Source organism: Bison bison, unplaced genomic scaffold (assembly GCF_000754665.1).
Source record: "Bison bison bison isolate TAMUID 2011002044 unplaced genomic scaffold, Bison_UMD1.0 scf7180017864328, whole genome shotgun sequence".
Classification (NCBI taxonomy): Eukaryota; Metazoa; Chordata; class Mammalia; order Artiodactyla; family Bovidae; genus Bison; species Bison bison.
The window spans coordinates 131,946-150,043 of NW_011494900.1; the positions used below are offsets into that span (position 1 = coordinate 131,946).

The 18,098-nt window shown below is 38.4% G+C and overlaps 1 protein-coding gene across 1 annotated transcript in view; it reads left to right on the forward strand.

The window, feature by feature from the left end:
- ELOVL7 (ELOVL fatty acid elongase 7) overlaps nt 1-18,098 on the forward strand; it is a 28,403-nt gene that overhangs the window by 2,953 nt on the left and 7,352 nt on the right. Inside the window, exons 2-5 of the mRNA XM_010853468.1 lie at nt 6,850-7,040; nt 10,514-10,594; nt 11,670-11,726; nt 14,473-14,578. Of these exons, the coding sequence (XP_010851770.1) occupies nt 6,850-7,040; nt 10,514-10,594; nt 11,670-11,726; nt 14,473-14,578 (435 nt within the window). The remainder of the gene's footprint in view (nt 1-6,849; nt 7,041-10,513; nt 10,595-11,669; nt 11,727-14,472; nt 14,579-18,098) is intronic.

The following is an 18,098-nucleotide window of genomic DNA, read 5'->3' on the forward strand; positions in this document are numbered from 1 at the left end:
TAATTTTATTCATGGGTCAACTCTTTATTTTTATTATGAATACTTACATTGAAAAGATTATGAATACTTACATTGACCTAGTATTAGGTCAGAAAAGGGAATGACAAAGGTGAGAAGTGGTTCAGGATAGACGAGGAAAGTCCTGGAAGCAGTGTTGCAAACAGCGTGGGGAGGATGAAAGGAAGAGGCAGGCGATGCTACTGATCTGAAGCTATGCTAATTTAAAGTCTTCAGGGAGGAGGGAAGGATGGAGATGTGTGGTGAAAAGACCTTGATTTAAGTTCTGCCACTATTGTGAACCAGCTCAGTGATCTTGCACAAATTATTTATTGTCTGTGAGCCTCAGTTTCCTTGTTAGCAAAGGAGAGTTGAGCCTGGTATCCCCCAGCTACCAGATAATACGCATGAAAGTGTTAGTCACTCAGTTGCGTCTGACGCTTTGTGACCCCATGGACTGTGTAGCCCACCAGGTTCCTCTGTCCATGGAATTGTCTAGGCAAGAATGCTGGGGTGGATTGCCATTGCCTAATACGCATGAAAGTGCTATGTTATTTAGGAAGTATCCCAACAGAAACAGTGGTGGTGGTTGATGACTTATAGCGCATTTCCATGTTCAAATACTTTTAATATAGCATATCTTTTTTTTTTTTAAGTTTCTTCATTCTTTTTCCTGTTGAAATCTAGAAGGGTTAAAATGGTTTGTGTTGAGATATATATCTTTATGAGAACACTATTGGGTATAACAAGAGGGGTTTTTTTGCTCTGTGTAGTGTGATATTGATCTCTGAGAACCATTAGGAATCATTTTTGGCCATGTTAGTTCTGTTTTACTTTGCCTATACTTCAAAGGGCTAAGGCCATGATCAAGTGCCAAGAATTTCAAGTGTATTCTTGGCTTTGGCCCTAATTCTGAATAGACTTTGGGAAACTTACTGATACTCGTTGGCTTTCTGATTATTAGAGAAGTAGGAGGCAGGCATAGTTATTTCATGTGGAAAATTCCACAGCTACAGAATTTTAAAATGGTTTAATTAATACTTAAGCTATAAGAGGATTTATAATGTTTTGATGTTTAAAAAGCAACTTTCCTTGTATTCGAATAGTAATGATTTTGACCTTTCAGACTCAGAGTGATCTTTTTGCAAGAAGACAGAAAATCTGCTGCCACTCTGAATCTCTAGTACTTCACAAAGTACCAGAGGTACATGTTTGTTTCTCCTTCCAGCTTCTTCATCTTATTGGCACTTAGAATTTTAAAAGGTGTACCCTTTGAGCTAGTACTGCTACTTAAGAAGAGAACACATTCTTAAAAGTGGTTGATGGAAAAGCTCATTAATATTCTATGTATGTGACCCTTATACTCCCCTGTACTCACTCTCCAGAATGCTCTTAGAAAAGCATTATGGGGCTAGTAATAAGTCAGAACGTCAGAGCTGAGGTCTGGACTCTCAGACAGCCTGCCCCTCCATCCTCTGCCTTTATCTGTTGGTAGTACTTAAACGCAGCTCTGATGCTGAATAGAAGGTACAGGAAACTCTCTCTCCCTTATCAGCCTTTTGTCTCTAAAGAAAACAGCACACTTCACCCCAGAACCTTTTGCGATTTGTGAGATCATAGACTGAGGCAGAATTACCTTTATCGAGCCACCAGCCCCATCTGACTTGCAGATATCTCATCAGCGTGAGCCCCCTGCCTCACATGAAAGTGGGCTCCCTATTTGGAAAGGTATCTGCCAAGAGAGAAGGCAGGAAAAATGAACAGTCATCAGAGTCATGGACATATTAAATGCTTTATTTGCTCAGTAGGGAGAGCTAATTTAAGCAAAGGAATAATCTGAGCAAAGCTTTACTTCTAGAAAGTAAATTTGGTCATTATATAGACGATAAGATGGTGGCAGATTGGATCAGGAGACAGAAAAACCACATAAAATTACCGCAGAGCACCTAGCAGTGGGGTACTGAGGGCCTCAGTGTTGCTGAAGGAAGCATTGAACTCCTGGTTTATAACTTTGATGGAACGTTCATCATGGTCATCGCAGCAGCTTATTTCAAAATATAAAGGCCTGGGGAATTCCTTGGAGGTCCAGTGGTTAGGACTCTGCTTCCACTGCAGGGGTACAAAACCAAGATCTGCTGAAATAATAGTAGCAATGCTTACTGAGCACTCAAGTTGTGCCAGGCTCCTTACTTGTAATAACTCACTGAATCCTCTCTGAGATACATGTTGTTTGGTGCCCAGTTCACAGATGAGGAAACTAAGCACAGAGAAGTCAAGTCAGTGACCCCAGGTCACATAATGAGTCCATTGGAGGGCCAGGATCAGTGCAGGCTGAGAAAGGATTAAAAAGCTGGGTGAATTGTTCTGTTATTTGCTTTGAAAATAGTATGAAATTAAATGAACTAGCTTTTCCTCAAAGATAAGATTTTTTTAAAATCTGTAGAACTTGAAAGGCACACTCAGGATTTTTTTTTTAAAAAGTATGTGCTTATAATGTTAAATTACAGGAAACATGATTTATTTAAATATTATTTTCTTTTGCTTCCTGAGCCAGCCCAGCATGCTTTTCCTGGCTTTTTGTTTTTCCTGCTGCTACCAGCGGAAGACCAGAAATATGGTATCATTTGATACCCCCATCTCACTACCCTCACCATCACACTACTGTCGCTGAACTAATAAAAGAATGAAATAAAATATCTCTAATTCAGAAATTCCTTTACTGACAAAAACAAAAACCAAAAACTAGTTTTCAACCATGCCTATGATACCCATTCATAACAGAAACATTTAAAATTTCTTAAAAAGAAAAATAAAAATCACCCATGTTGTCACCATCCAAAGGTAATAATGTTGACATTCTTCTAGAAGCCTTTTTTTGTTTGTTTGTTTTTTAGAAGCCTTCTTTTAATACTGGTTTTATATGTTTATTTCATTGAAGATAAAAGCTAGAAATATTAATATGGTTTATATTCATATATTTAAGGTTTGGATTACTCGCTGATGGGGAAAAAAATCCATCAAAGTTTTGGTCATTTCTAAAACCACAATGAGGTATCACCTCACACTTGTCAGAATAGTACTCATCAAAAAGAACAAAAGTAACAAATGTTGGTGAGAATGTGGAGAAAAGGGAACCCTCACGCACAGCTGGTGGGAATGTGAATTGGTGCAGCCACTACGGAAAACAGTATGGAGGTTTCCCAAAACCTAAAAATAGAATTACTATATGACCCAGCAATTCTACTCCTGGATATATATCTGGGGAAAAAAACAACAACACTAATTAAAAATGTACATGTTCACAGCAGGGTTATTTATAATTGCCAAGTTATGGAAATGACGTAAGTGCTCATCAACAGGTGAATGGATAAAGAAGATGTGGTATGTGCACACACACACACACACACACACACACACACACTGGAATGCTACTCAGCTATAAAAAAGAACACACTTTTGCCCCTTGCAGTAACATGGGTGAACTTTGAAGGCATTATGATAAATGAAATGTCAGAGAAAGACAAATACTGTATGATATAACATATGTGGAATCTAAAAAATACAACAAGCTAGTGAGTATAACAAAAAAGAACCAGATTCACAGATACAGAGAACAAACTAGTGGTTACCAGTGAAGAGGAGAGAGAGGGGGAACATGGGGTGGGAGAGTCAGAGGTACAAATTACTCGGTGTAAGATCAACTGCAAAGATGTTTGTACAGCACAGGGGGTGTGGCCAGTATTTTGTAGTAATTGTAGATGGAGCTTAACCTTTAAAAATTGTGTTTTTAAAAAAGTGTGATCTGGTCCAGTTCTGTCCTTTGGTCCCCAGTTCTGTGACAATTTTCCTTACTCAAACTTTCCTGGTGAGTTACTAGACTGTGGCTGGGGTTCCTTAGGGCCTTTCCAATTGCATACAGCACCCAGATATCCTGGGAAACTTGGTACAGGAAAGGCAGGGAATAAATCGAAGTACACAGGGAGGTATGCTGCCTGCATAGCTGATTTCACGGCTTTTCCTGTTCTAAAACGGTGACATCTTACTACGAATTTTTTTTTTGAGACCTTTGTGTTCTTTGTGTTCCTGCGAATGTCTTTGAGCAACGTTTGTTGAACATTTGTTTCGAACACGATACTTCCTGAAATCGTTCCTGCTAAGAGCATCAGTCCAGGGGCACTTTTCAGCCCACATTGTACTTTCCCTGTCTGCCACATTTGTTACCTTGATTGCTTCCAGAAGTTCACTCTTCCTCTGGCTTAAGGATATCACACTCTTGTGGTTTTCCTTCTCCATTTTTGCCTAATCCTTCTCAGTCCTCGGTCCTCTCTCCTCCTTTGAATGTTGAGTCCTCCAGAGTTTGACTTTGGCCACTTGCTCTACTTACTCTACTCACTTTTCCTAAGACAGTATCTGAACAACAACAAAAAAAAAACTCAAGTGTTTTTCTTAACTTCCACCTCTCATTCCCCATGATTAAATGATTTATGAAATTTTATGTTTTCTACCTCCTTACTAGATGTCAAAATGATTGATCCTATTGATTTTCTCCTATCACTACCTAATTTTTAGTAGTTTCATTATGACTTCATTTTCACAAAGGGCTATCTTTCCTAAAGATAGGAACGCTCTGCATTCCACAGAGTGTTGTGGTGTTCCACAAGATGTTAAATAGTATTCTATTGATGCAAAAAATCAGGGCTCCATGGCCAAGTAAGTTTGAGGAATGCTGCATACCACCATTCTCACCTTGGCAATTCAAAACAAACATGAAGCACTAAGAAATTCTGCTGAAAAGTGCTTTGTTTGCTTAACTTAGCATTTCTAGTAGACTTTTCCTACTTTTTGGGGTGGTAGTTTAGTCACTAAGTCTTGTTGCAACCCCATGGACTGTAGCCTGCCAGGCTTTTCTGTCCATGGGATTTCTCAGGCAAGAGTACTAGAGTGGCTTGCCAATTCCTGCTCCAGGGAATCTTTCTGACCCAGGAATCAAATCCAAATGTCTACATTGCAGGCAAATTCTTTACTGCTGAATTTAAAGAATTCTTTAATATCTTCCTTGTATCACATAGTTTGGGACATGCTTTGGTAGGATACAAGGTAAGGCACAAACTCATTTTTCTCCCAAGTAGTCAGTTTTCCTTTTCAATGAATTATCTCTCCCTTTCTTCTTGCTTATATGGCTTTCTTTATCATATATTAAATTCCTAAATATCTGAGGTCCACCTTAGAGCTGACTTTTAGCTTATTATTTTGAGATAAGAATTGATGCTTTTGAACTGTGGTGTTGGAGAAGACTCTTGAGAGTCCCTTGGACTGCAAGGAGATCCAACCAGTCCATTCTGAAGGAGATCAGCCCTGGGATTTCTTTGGAAGGAACGATGCTAAAGCTGAAACTCCAGTACTTTGGCCACCTCATGCGAAGAGTTGACTCATTGGAAAAGACTCTGATGCTGGGAGGGATTGTGGGCAGGAGAAGGGGACGACAGAGGATGAGATGGCTGGATGGCATCACTGACTCGATGGACGTGAGTCTGAGTGAACTCCAGGAGTTGGTGATGGACAGGGAAGCCTGGTGTGCTGTGATTCATGGGATTGCAAAGAGTTGGACACGACTGAGCGACTGAACTGAACTGAACTGAACTGAACTGAAGGCATCTGTCAGTTTTTTTTGAAGGAAGCCCATTTGAGTGTAGAAGAAATCATCTTTAATCACTACAGATATGCCCCAGTATATCTGAGTATCAAATGTGAGCTTTCCAGCAATAAAACTGAGGCCGAGTGAGTCATCAATCATGGAGTCTATTGAAGAAATTTTTGACTTGGATAAGAAGTCAGACTTGAAGGGATATTCAACTTTTTTGGTAATTAGCTACATCATCAGCAGTCTCAATGGGCAAGGGCTGTATTCCCCCCACTGTCCTTTCCAATTAACAAGAGTGGTATTTAGCAACCTAGGGTTAAAGACTCAATTTTGAATCAGACACACTTGGAAATTTGTCCACACATATTTGCCTTTATAATATTCTGGCTTTGTGAAACAATTTTGTAAAATTACACCCAAGATTACACTTAAGATTATGAAATTAATCACATTTCACCTTGAGTTGCAGTTTTTTAATTAATCTAATTCTCATAGCCTGGAACTAGCAGTAATCATGTGAATTTCTTCTTTACATGATTGTGAGGCTAATACTTTTCTGTTTTTCTGTTTAAAATATCAGATGGGTTAGCCCACATTCTGGACACCTAGAACCCACAGTTCAGATACTTAAATGATGCTAAAGTCCCTTTCAATTGAATAATCCAGTACACAGAAGACCTTTCCCATTTTCTTGGGGAATGAAGAAAAGTTAACAAACAGCAAACCAAAACATATTTATATACATGAAAGAATGTCTGGGTGGAGAAACTCTACTGTGTTACTAGTGGTTATAGATGGAGGATACGATTTTTCCATGGACTTGTTCCCCTGCGATGTGGTTTCTGGTTGGGTTCAGCTAATAGAGAGATAGGGAGGAGGGTGAGGCTAGGGTTTTGATTTCCCTGGCCCCTTGTTTGCAGGATTGCTGAATCCCTCCACTGAAGGACATGGCTCCTCACCAGAAGGGCTTCTCCACGTGACTCTTTCCTGAGTTCTGGTGACCAGTACCTCCCTTTGCCCCTTGAGCCTCACTGTTTCTATCTCTGTCCCAATCCCTTGTGATTTCCCTTGACACGAGCTGAAGATGGTAGTCATCACTGACCAAACAGTTCACTGACAGCATTAGGATCTAGGTGCTCACTTAAATGCTGGTTACTGTCAGTTACCACGGAGCTAAATGGCTGTGCACTTACATCTTGTTTTTCTCTTAGATCCTAGAGTTGAAGACTGGCTCCTCATGTCCTCACCTCTGCCACAAACCATCATCCTAGGATTCTATGTCTATTTTGTCACGTCTCTGGGACCAAAGCTCATGGAGAATCGAAAGCCTTTTGAACTCAAGAAAGTGATGATAACATACAATTTTTCCATAGTACTCTTTTCTGTGTATATGTTTTATGAGGCAAGTATCTTCAGTATTCCTAATGGGAGAATTTTACCTGAGTCTTTATGTTCGTCTGTCATGATGTTTCCTGATATGACTTTAAGGGTAACTCTCCAAGATTTAAGAAATTTCAGAAACTTAGCTCACTAGAGCAGATATTTGCACCCCTCCCCAAAAATATTGTTTTCTATAGACCAAATATTGAACTCCTTAAAGGATCTTGGTATAGTCTACCTTGCAGATAGTGAGAATTAACATTAAGTCCAGGGACTCACACACAGTTAACCATAAAAGATGATTGAATCCATAAATGTTCAACTTTAAGGAAACTCATAGTTGGAGAAATTAGATACACCCAAGACAGTGTATTGCCTGGAAAACTCCATGGATAGAGGAGCCTGGCAGGCTCCAGTCATGGGGTCACAAAAGAGGCGGACACGACTTAGTGACTAAACAACAACAACAAAGATAGTGTAACTGCCAAGTGGAGGACTGATATTTGAGTCCAGGTCTGTCTGACATCGGAGCTCATTCTGACTCTAATGAGTTGTCATCATCATGGTAGTAATTTGGGGTTCAGAATGTATACATACCCTGATGACCTGTTAGGTGGTAGACTGTTTTGGTTTAGCTGAGTTTTGTGGGGAACAGAGAACTTAGACTTGTACAAGGCAATAGATGAGGGAAGCTGTCCCTTACCTGTCAAAGAGAGGTGAAGAATTTCCAGGACCACAAGCAGACTCATGAATTCTCTCTCTCTCCCTTCTGCTGATTATAAATCTCAGCTACGCTCCCTTCTCTGCTTTTCTGGGATTCCTTGCTTCTCTTTCAATGCTGGCTGGCTTCCTCCTCTTCTGCTCCTTATCCACTTCCTCTGCAGCACAGCCTGTGCTTCCCCATTACCAGGACCCGGGAGGACCTCGCATGGCCTCTCCAGCCTCTCCAGACCTCATGGCCTCTGCACATGCATCTCTCCAGCCTGATTCTTGCTGTGGATTCACCTGACTAGCTCACCTTAAATCTGCTCTGGCATCATTTCTCACAGGCCTTCCTGAAGTCTGAACTTACTTTGCTGCCTTCTACTTTATTTCCAGACTTAACTCACAGGTCACCTTACTGTCCTTTCGGAGCATAAGCAACTGAAAGGGAGGGAGTAATAGAATAGAGCTGGGGTGGGGGGGTGCAGAAAAATACATGCTTTTGGCGAGTTATCAGAGATAGAATATAACCTACTATAGGACAGACCCAGAAGTACTAAGAACAGACCTGGAAGCCAGGAGACCAGGGACTAGTTAGTCCCAGTTACACTACTAACTAGCTACCTGATTTTGAACTAATCATTCAACTTCTGTGGGCCTCAGTTCTCTCATTATATAGAGTCAGGATTGACCTTGTCTCTCAGATCCCTTTATGCTCTGCTATCTAATTGTGTCATTGAATGTGGTGTCTCCAAATGTATACTCTGGAAGGAATCCAAGTATAACCAGTAAGTTTTGGTTTCAGCTTTAGAAATTACAACATAAAAGGTCTGAGAATGTTTGAATCTGAGAGTTTCTATCCCCAGTTAACTGGTAATACCTGAGTAACTTATATGCCAGTTTGGAGATTTATTACCTACCAAATAGAAATGGTTACTCTTCCTTTGTGAAAGTCTAAAATATAGACATATATGTCAAAAGCTCTGCAGACTTTTGGAATGTTCTTAAATTTAATATCAGGAAAGCATTGAGTTCTGCTTTCTGTTTAATCAAAGGTTTTTGACAGCTGAGCAGTGTGTCAGTTCCAGGACACATTCACACATGGTTGATTGGGTGGAGCACAATTGCATTTGGTCTACATCCTCCACTAAGGATGTTAGGGCAAATGTGCACAAGGTGAAAGGAAGTACATCAGACTAAAGGAACCCACGTGCCTCATTTTATAGTGATGGCTCGAATGTGCTAGTTACTTGGCAAAAGTTGAGTAATAAAGAGAGACCAGCAAAGGCCCCACAGATGGTCACATCACAGAGCTTCTCCTATTCATCGCAGTGCTTATTTGGAGTAGGGAATCAGTCAACCTCATCTAAATGAAAGGAGTTAGCCTGTTACCTCAATCAGTCAGAAGTGAGTCTGAGTATGAGAGTATGAAGACTCTCACTGACAGATCAGGACTTTGTAAAACAGATTTAACTATTTCTGTACTTTCCTTTGTTCCTTCCTTTGAGAAAATTTATTGACTTGTCTTTGTAAGATATTTTTCTCATCCATGAAATATGTTTTTATGCTTTTCTGAATCTTAATTTTTAAGATTTCATAATTTACCAAGTTGATGGTGTTGATATTACAAGTCAAGCTAGGAGCTAGTTATCAAAAAAGGATAGTGTTTTTAAATACTATGGTCTAAGTGGTTTTTCTTTCTCCTTCATTTCTTTTCACCATTAAAATGTTATTCTGATTATGCCTCCTAAACTTTTGCCAAAAAAGTTAACTTACTGTAAAGTTGTCATTTCAGCTTTAATAATAATTAAAAGTACAGACTTAAAATGTAATGGAATAGAAAATGGTATAATCCTTATGCTGGGAAGGAAGACATCTTTCTTAGGGAAGATGCTGGCTTTTGTGAGAACAGGATGCCAGAGAAGAAACTGGTCATATTGTCAGAGCCCTAACTTAAGCCAACCATTTAATATAGATATTAATTTAAAATTAGAGCCCTTAGCTTTTCATTTTCAGATGCTGTTTTAAAAGGAGAACTTCCTACCACTAGACCAAAAGAATATCAATGTAATCTTTGAATTGTGGTCCAGACTTAACAATAGGCCTTTTCTTCTCACCACTGGCCTAAAGTCACTTCGTGGGTGTGTTGGAATTAAGGCTTGCCAGACTGTATTCTCTTGTTAATATTTTTGTCCCTTACTTGTTATGTGAATTCAAAGCAAAACTAATATGTGAGTCTTGTGTTTGGTCTGTCTGGATTTAAAAGCCATGGACTATCACTTCCTATTACATCCACTAACTGAAACAAGAAAAATCTAGTTGTTATAGACATTGGATGAGTACACTGAGAAGGTTGGTTTGCTCATTTATTTGTTGACTAATTGCAAAGATTTGAAATGATCAAAAAAGGCTGATTTCAGACTCAGTCACCCCTTTGAGAATACACAAACATGCACAGGCACATAGAGATGTACATAAATAAAGTCAAATACTTACCAGTTTAAACAAAACATTCCTGGTATTTTGTTCTCCAGTTTATTAGAATAATCATTCCAAGAAACAGTCATTTTAATTAGCACACAGTTTATATAAGTGTGACTTTACAACTTTTAAAACTCTTGATGCTTTGATATGAAGTGAGTTCCTGGTTTGTGATTGTTCTAGTCCACCTTTCCCTCTGCACTGACTGCTGAGTTAGCTGAAAATGTAATGAGGAGACGTGGCCAAAACTACCTTTGTTGTAGCTGTTGAGCAAGTACTTTTCTTCTGTGATATGCATGTGCTCTCTTACAGTTTATAATGTCTGGCTGGGGTACAGGCTATTCGTTTCGATGTGATATTGTTGACTATTCACAGTCGCCTACAGCACTGAGGGTAAGTTTCTTTTCAGAAAAAACTCTAAATCAGTGTTAAAACTTTGTGGACTCTATTTTTAAATACTGAATGTGAAATCAGAAGGAGTAAATGACTCAATTATCACATATGTGTTGAGTGAAAAAAGCTAAAAATTACAAGAAAAAAAATTCAGGTGTGGGGTTTTCTGTAAAATGCAAATTGGTGCTTTTCTTTTTGAATTTCTTGGATTTAAAAGTAAATTTGTACCTGGTTCCTCAAAAATGGAATTACCATATGATTCAACAATTCCACTTCTGGGTGTATACCTAGATGAATTGAAAGCGAGGATTCAAATGACACACCTACCTATGTGAAATAGATAACTAGTGGGAAGTTGTGTAGGGCAGGGAGCTCAGCTCGGTACTCTGTGAAGCCTCAGATGGCTGGGATGAGGGTGTGGTGAGAGGGAGGTCCAAGAGAGAAAAGATACACATATACACATAGCTGACTGACTTCATTGTACAGCAGAAACTAACACAACATTGTGAAGCAATTATACTCCAATTTTTTAAAAAGATATTTGTACACCAGCTTTCACAGCATTCTTCACATTAGCCAAAAGACGGAAGTCAACACACATGTCCATCAACAGATGAATGGATGGATAAACTGATATATAGATACAATGGAATATTTTTCAGCCTTAACAGGAAGGAAATTCTGACACCTGATACAATGTGATTGAGCCTTGAGGACATTATGCTGAGTGAAATAATCTAGGCACAAAGGGACAAGAAATATTGTACGATTCTGTTTTATGAGGAACACAGAGTAGTCAAATTCAGAAACAGGAAGTAAAATGGTAGTTGTCGGTGGCTGGATTCCCAGGTGGGGACTTACTGTTTCATGGGTACAGAGTCAGTCCTATGAGAGGAAGAGCTTTATGGATAGTTGTACAAGAACGTGAAGGTACTTAATGCCACCAAACTATACACTTTAAAATGGTTGAGATGGTAAATTTTATGTAATGTAAATTTTGCCAAAATTAGAAAATATAAAGTTCTTTCCCATGTTAAAAAAAATAATGAATTCCTTTCTATGTGTGTTTCTGCAGATGGTACGCACCTGCTGGCTTTATTACTTCTCCAAATTTATTGAGCTATTAGATACTGTGAGTATATCATCACCACATTTGGTAAATGTTTGATGTTTCAATGAAAGTGATAAACTGTGAGGGTTCGGTTGTCTGATAACTTTGGTTATCTCTCTTCCTCAGGCAGACTCCTATTATCTATTATTTTTTATTATCATTTTAGAGAATAGATAGCATTAACTTATTTTTCAGTCTTTTGCAAATGCCAAAAGATTTTTTTGTGTATCTACCATCTGGTTAAGATAAGAATGTAACTGTCACATATACTACAAAACTGAGCATCTTTATCTAGATGGATGACGGTTGTTCTGTGAAGTAAGTTCAGGAAGCAAAGAACAGAGAATATGTTACCTCTGATTCTTTATATCAAAGCAGTGTGTCATCCACACTCCTTTAACAGGACACATGCTTCAAAATTCATAAAGTCACACTAGAATGTTGTTATCTCTGGGATATCAGTAATTTTGGTAATATCAAAACTATATCCAGCTGCCTTTCTGAAGTCTGTCTTATTGGGTCTTCTCCCTTCCTGAGGATCAACTCTGAGTGGCTCCTGCGAAAAGCAAGTGCCATGGATTAGGATCCATGATGAGAGGAGAAAACCTTGTACCTTTGTTTCCAGAAACAACAGAAAGCTGGCTATTATTGTATCTTTGTGGCATGTGGACCTTATTTATCTGTAATCCATTCTGGCCTAAGACTGCCAAGTGTGTTTTCTTCAGAATATATTCCACTACATCTCTAGTAGCAAATCTAAACATGCTTTACCTTCTCAGCTGGCTACACATAATATTAGAATTATTGATGTGTGTGTTAGTCGCTCAGTTGTGTGAAGTCGCTCTTTGTGACCCCACGGACTGTAGTTCAGCAGGCTCCTCTGTTCATGGAATTCTCCAGGCAGGAATACTGGAGTGGGTTACCATTCCCTTCTCCAGGGGATCTTCCCCACCCAGGAATCAAATCCTGTTTCCCCCATCGCAGGCAGATTCTTTACTGTCGAGCCACCAGGGAAGCCCTGAATTATTGATAGAAAGCAGAACTTAGTAAGCATAAAATCCAGGGGTTCTCAAATTTTAGCATGCATTAGAATCACCTGGCTGGGCTTCCCAGGTAGTCCTAGTGGTAAAGAATCCACCTGCCAATGCAGGAGATCAGAGATGTGGGTTTTGATCCCTGCGTGGGGAAAATCCTCTGGAGGAGGGAATGGCAACCCACTCCAGTATTCTTGCCTGGTAAATTCCACAGACGAAGAAGCCTGGTGGGCTACAATCCATGGGGTCTCAAAGAGTCGGGCACAACTGCGCATGTATGCACGCACGCACACAATCACCCGGAGAACTCATTAAAAACACACAAGCTTCAACCCCACCCTCAGAATTTCTGACTCAGTGGGTCTTAAATGGAGCTTAAGAGTTTGCATTTCTATCAAGTTCTCAAGTGAAGTTATTGCTGTTGGTCCAGGGTCCACACTTTAAGAACCCCCACTGTCGTCCATTGGTTCTCAACCCTATGGCACTGTAGACCTAATTGCCTTAGAAAACAAAAAGCTGGGCCCCACCCCTAGAGATTTGGTGTCAAGATGGTCTGGAGTTACAGACCAGGCATGGTTATTTAAAAACAAAAGACAAACCTTCTTGGACCTAGTAATATGCAGACAGAGTTGAGAACCATTGATCTAGCCCAGAGGACTTAATCTGAAAAGAAATGGAAGCCAGAAAGTTTTAAGGCTTACCCAGAGAAATGCCGCCACGGTCTGGGAGTAGGACCCCAGATTGCTCGTGTATGGCTTTTTCTGTTGCACTGCGTTGCCTTCCTCTACATGCATAAGCAAATGTGCTTTGACATCATTGTTCCTGCTTTGCGTGTTCTCAGTTTCAGCTTCCATAGGAAACTGGTGCTTCTCTGTGTCCTTCCCTGAACCACATTTCTCAAATACTCTTACGGATACTTTTGTTTCTGCCAGTCTGTTTAGTCCTGTACTTAGAAGTCTAACTTAGCTCTGGTTTTCTACATTTTGAATATTTTTGAACATTTAATTCTGCTGTTGAATATGTTTTTGAGAAGAAAAAAATCCCGTCCCCCTGCCCCCAGCTTTCTTATTCTACCTCTTTGTTTATTATAGAAATTATAGAGTTTCTGACTAGATACGTTCAATCTGGATGAGGGCTTTAACACCCTTCTCACTTTTCCTAAGCTGCTTTGCTTTCGTTTCCACCTTACTTCCCTAATTAATTCTTCAAGTGTTTCCCTCTTCATCTTTCTTTAATAATAATTTGCTAACTTCTGATTTGCTGCAAGTCTTCTTTCAATTTGCTTGATCCTTTATCTAAATTGGTAGAATATGTTAGGGAGCAGTATAGAATTTCAGTCCTAGGACTTCAAAGTCTGCTTTTCCATATATTTCAAAGTCTGCGTGGGTGGTGGTGGTGTTGTTTTTTTTAATTTGAACCAGTAACATTTTTTCAATAATTTTTGGTCATATCCTTCACTTTATATCTTTGATTTTTAAACACGGCATTCAGTATCTTTTCACCTTTTTATTGATTCTTCCGTGACTAGGCATCACACCTAAGTTCTCTTGTACTAATTATCTTTTGAGTTGCCTCTTAGAGAATCAGCTGCTTCTGTAGATTCTATAAGGCAACTCTTTCAAAGCACATTACAATATGGAATAGTAATAGTTTGCACTTGGCCGATATTTTTGTAACATTAGAAAATTATTGGATGATTTTATATGAACTTGATTTTCTTTAAATTATTTCAGATCTTTTTTATTCTGCGTAAGAAAAATAGTCAAGTGACTTTCCTGCATGTCTTCCATCATACCATCATGCCATGGACCTGGTGGTTTGGAGTCAAATTTGCTGCAGGTAGCCAAGGGAGAGTTGGGATTATGTGCTATAATTGGTTACATTTCTGTATGCTCTAAGCATAAATTCTATCTTTAAGTGTGATTTAAAAGAATCCTAAAACATCAAAGAATCACTTTGATCAAACTTCTGACTTTCATTAATTATCTGAAACATAAACACAGGACTCATAACTAGATCTTCCCCCACTCCCCAATACTCTTTAATATGTATGACCTTTGGGAATAGTCTTCTACTCATCCTTTAGTTGTTTTGCTTGGATTTTATTCTTTTCCTATATAATTCTATACATATTTTAAAATAAGTAATAAATGATAAAATGGTAAAATCCTTCATTTTATAGAAATATAGTTAGATAACTATTGCTTATATGTTTCCAGGAAGTTAGAATGCTTATCTCAAGTTCCATGTCTTCTTTGCTTTCAAATTTCCAAAAGCTGATACACCAACAACTCTTTAAAGATGTGTCAGATTACAATTGTCCCACCTTCCCTAAACATCCTACCATATTAAAGGATGCTTTGATTGTTTTTTAAGGTCAAAAATAGTTTAACTCAAAAGCTTGGCGAACAGATTCTTTAGTTGATTTTTATTTTAGGCTTCTGAACATCTAGAATATGAGAGAACAGGAAGGTAAGTACTTTTACCTATCATAAAGTTTTCAATAAGTGATATCCTCAAGGTTATAGTCTTATTAGCAAAAGTTGTCTGGGGGATTTATTTGTTCTAGTTTCTTCAATTTAAGAAGTCTTCCTGTAGGCTTGCAGGCCATTCTAGGCAAAGCTTTAACATTTCTATGGACAGCTCACCTCTACTGGGCACTCTGACTTTGTAAGACTAAAGGAAAGAGAAACTACAATTGAGGAACTCTTGTTTGAGTTTTAGACTCTCTAGACATGGGGAGGAGGGTCGGGGGTGGAAATCTGCATGTCTCAGAGCATGAAGGGACATAGATAAGCCAGTGGCCAGAATAGGATGCCAGAACCTAGGGGAGCTGGAAGGGCTGGCCCTACTTTGACCCAAGGGCATCAGATTTTCCAGTATGTAAAGTAGCTCCTTGCCAAAAATTGGCATTTATCTGTTGAAGACTTTTTTTTAAAGGAAATGTAGTTGTTTTTCTTATAATGTATATATATGAATTTAAAAATTTAACCCACATTATAACAAGATGGTCTCATCTGAGTCCATTTCACAAATCGAATGTAGTTACATTATTTAATCTCCATTATTTTACTTTGCTTTCCATGCTTTTGTTTTCTCTTGCACGTATATTGCGCCTCTCAGTTCTTTTTACAGTGATATTTCTTGACACTATTTCTTTTGGCGGAAATTAGAAAATACCTAAACATCCAGTAATCGAATGGTTGTGATGTCTTGTGTTTATAATTGTGAAATGCAAATGACTTTGAGAAACATGTAGCTCCAACTCCTGTTAAGCAGCTTGGCTCCTAAATTTATCAGAGATAGATGGCTATTCTTACTATTCTATTTTTAAAGTATGCTAGACAAGGTGTTTTCACACTCTTCAGTTCCGTTCAGTTCAGTTCAGTTGCTCAGTCGTGTCCGACTCTTTGCGATCCCATGAATTGCAGCACGCCAGGCCTCCCTGTCCATCACCAACTCCCAGAGTTTACCCAAACTGGTGATGCCATCCAGCCATTTCATCCTCTGTCGTCCCCTTCTCCTCCTGCCCCCAATCCCTCCCAGCATCAGGGTCTTTTCCAATGAGTCAACTCTTTGCATGAGGGGGCCAAAGTACTGGAGTTTCAGCCTCAGCATCAGTCCTTCCAATGAACACCCAGGACTGGTCTCCTTTAGGATGGACTGGTTGGATCTCCTTGCAGTCCAAGGGACTCGCAAGAGTCTTCTCCAGCACCACAGTTCCAAAGCATCAATTCTTCAGCGCTCAGCTTTCTTCACAGTCCAACTCTCACATCCAAACATGACCACTGGAAAAATCATAGCCTTGACTAGATGAACCTTTGTTGGCAAAGTAATATCTCTGCTTTTTAATATGCTATCTAGGTTGGTCATAACTTTCCTTCCAAGGAGTAAGCATCTTTTAATTTCATGGCTGCAATCACAGAACTTATTTATTCAGATATCTTTCAAAAGACCAGATTATTCTATTCCAACACTGAAGAATAAGTATAAATTAAAAATAAATAGGAAGACAGTACCCCCAAATACAGTAATTAAGAGATACTGACACAAGGGGTCTCCCTTTCCTTCTTTATCCATCACTGTATTTTCTAAATTTTCTTGTTTGAATATCTGTTGATTCTATAGTGGACTAGCAAACACTTGAACAGCATACCTAATATCTGTTCAGTAACAAATACAGCAACAAGAGCAAGGGTGTTTCCAGAAATGTGGTGTGGTGTTGGCTTTCATTCCTAGAATAAAACTGTCCAGCTTTATCTGTCCTTTCAAAAACCAGAGCACAGCTGATCTCTATCTCGTATTTAATTTCCAGCTTGCCTATTGTACTCCTCCCTGGGATAATAGCAATCCAGTTTTTCTTTTGAATGTGATGAAAATATTTCTGTGGCAGGTTTTTATATTAATTATGTATATACTCCCTTTCAGAGATACGGAGAATTGTGATAATTACCCAGGTGGTTCCTTTATATTTTTTCCAAACCAAAGAAGTAAAATGTGATGGTACTAATTATAATTCATTTTTTGCAGAACTATTGTAAAGAAGAAAGCAAGCTTACAAAGTACTTTATAAGAAAAGTCTTCCAAAGGAGATATGAGAAGTATTACTAATTAAAATGTGATTGCTATGTGAACAAACATGAAAGTAACTCACCAGAAAACAATCACTACTAGAGAAAATAAGCAAGCTAATTTGATTTGATAGCTTATTTTAATCAGTAACCCTAACTATAAACACTCTTAGCTACACTATGGCCATGCTAAATTCCTGTCCATAGGAGCCTCATTTTAGGACATTCAAATGTTGAAAGTTTCTGAATGGAAAATAGAATCTGGTCTGATTCATTATCAAGCATGAAATAGATTTCCTGTGTATCTGTAATTGTGAGACAATGGATTTGAAAGGTAGCTGGCTTGTCCCCATTTAAGTAGCTTAACTCATAAACTCTTCTATTTTTAAATTACCCTAGAAAAGGTGTTTTTACACCACACTAATTTATTTATTTATGTTTCTTTTGGGAAAAAGACTAATCCAAATGTAAATAATAGAAGCTGGAAGTTTGTTAATAAGTTTCATTAGTTCAGTTTCTTCTTACTTGAAATTTGTGATAATGAAAGGATTAGCTGAAATTTGATTTATTCTATTCAGGAGAGGAAAGTTTATGAAATATAGTATAGCATGAAAAAGACTTTTCATATTTAAATATGAAATTTTAAAATATTTATTTTAAAACTACTTACTTTTAAGCAGTTTTAAATATTATTTAAAACAGGTTATTTTAAGGAGTACTTTGGCAATGGTAACATTTAGAAGTATCTAGCATTGTTGCAATTATGGATGATTTTTTTTTAAAGTAAT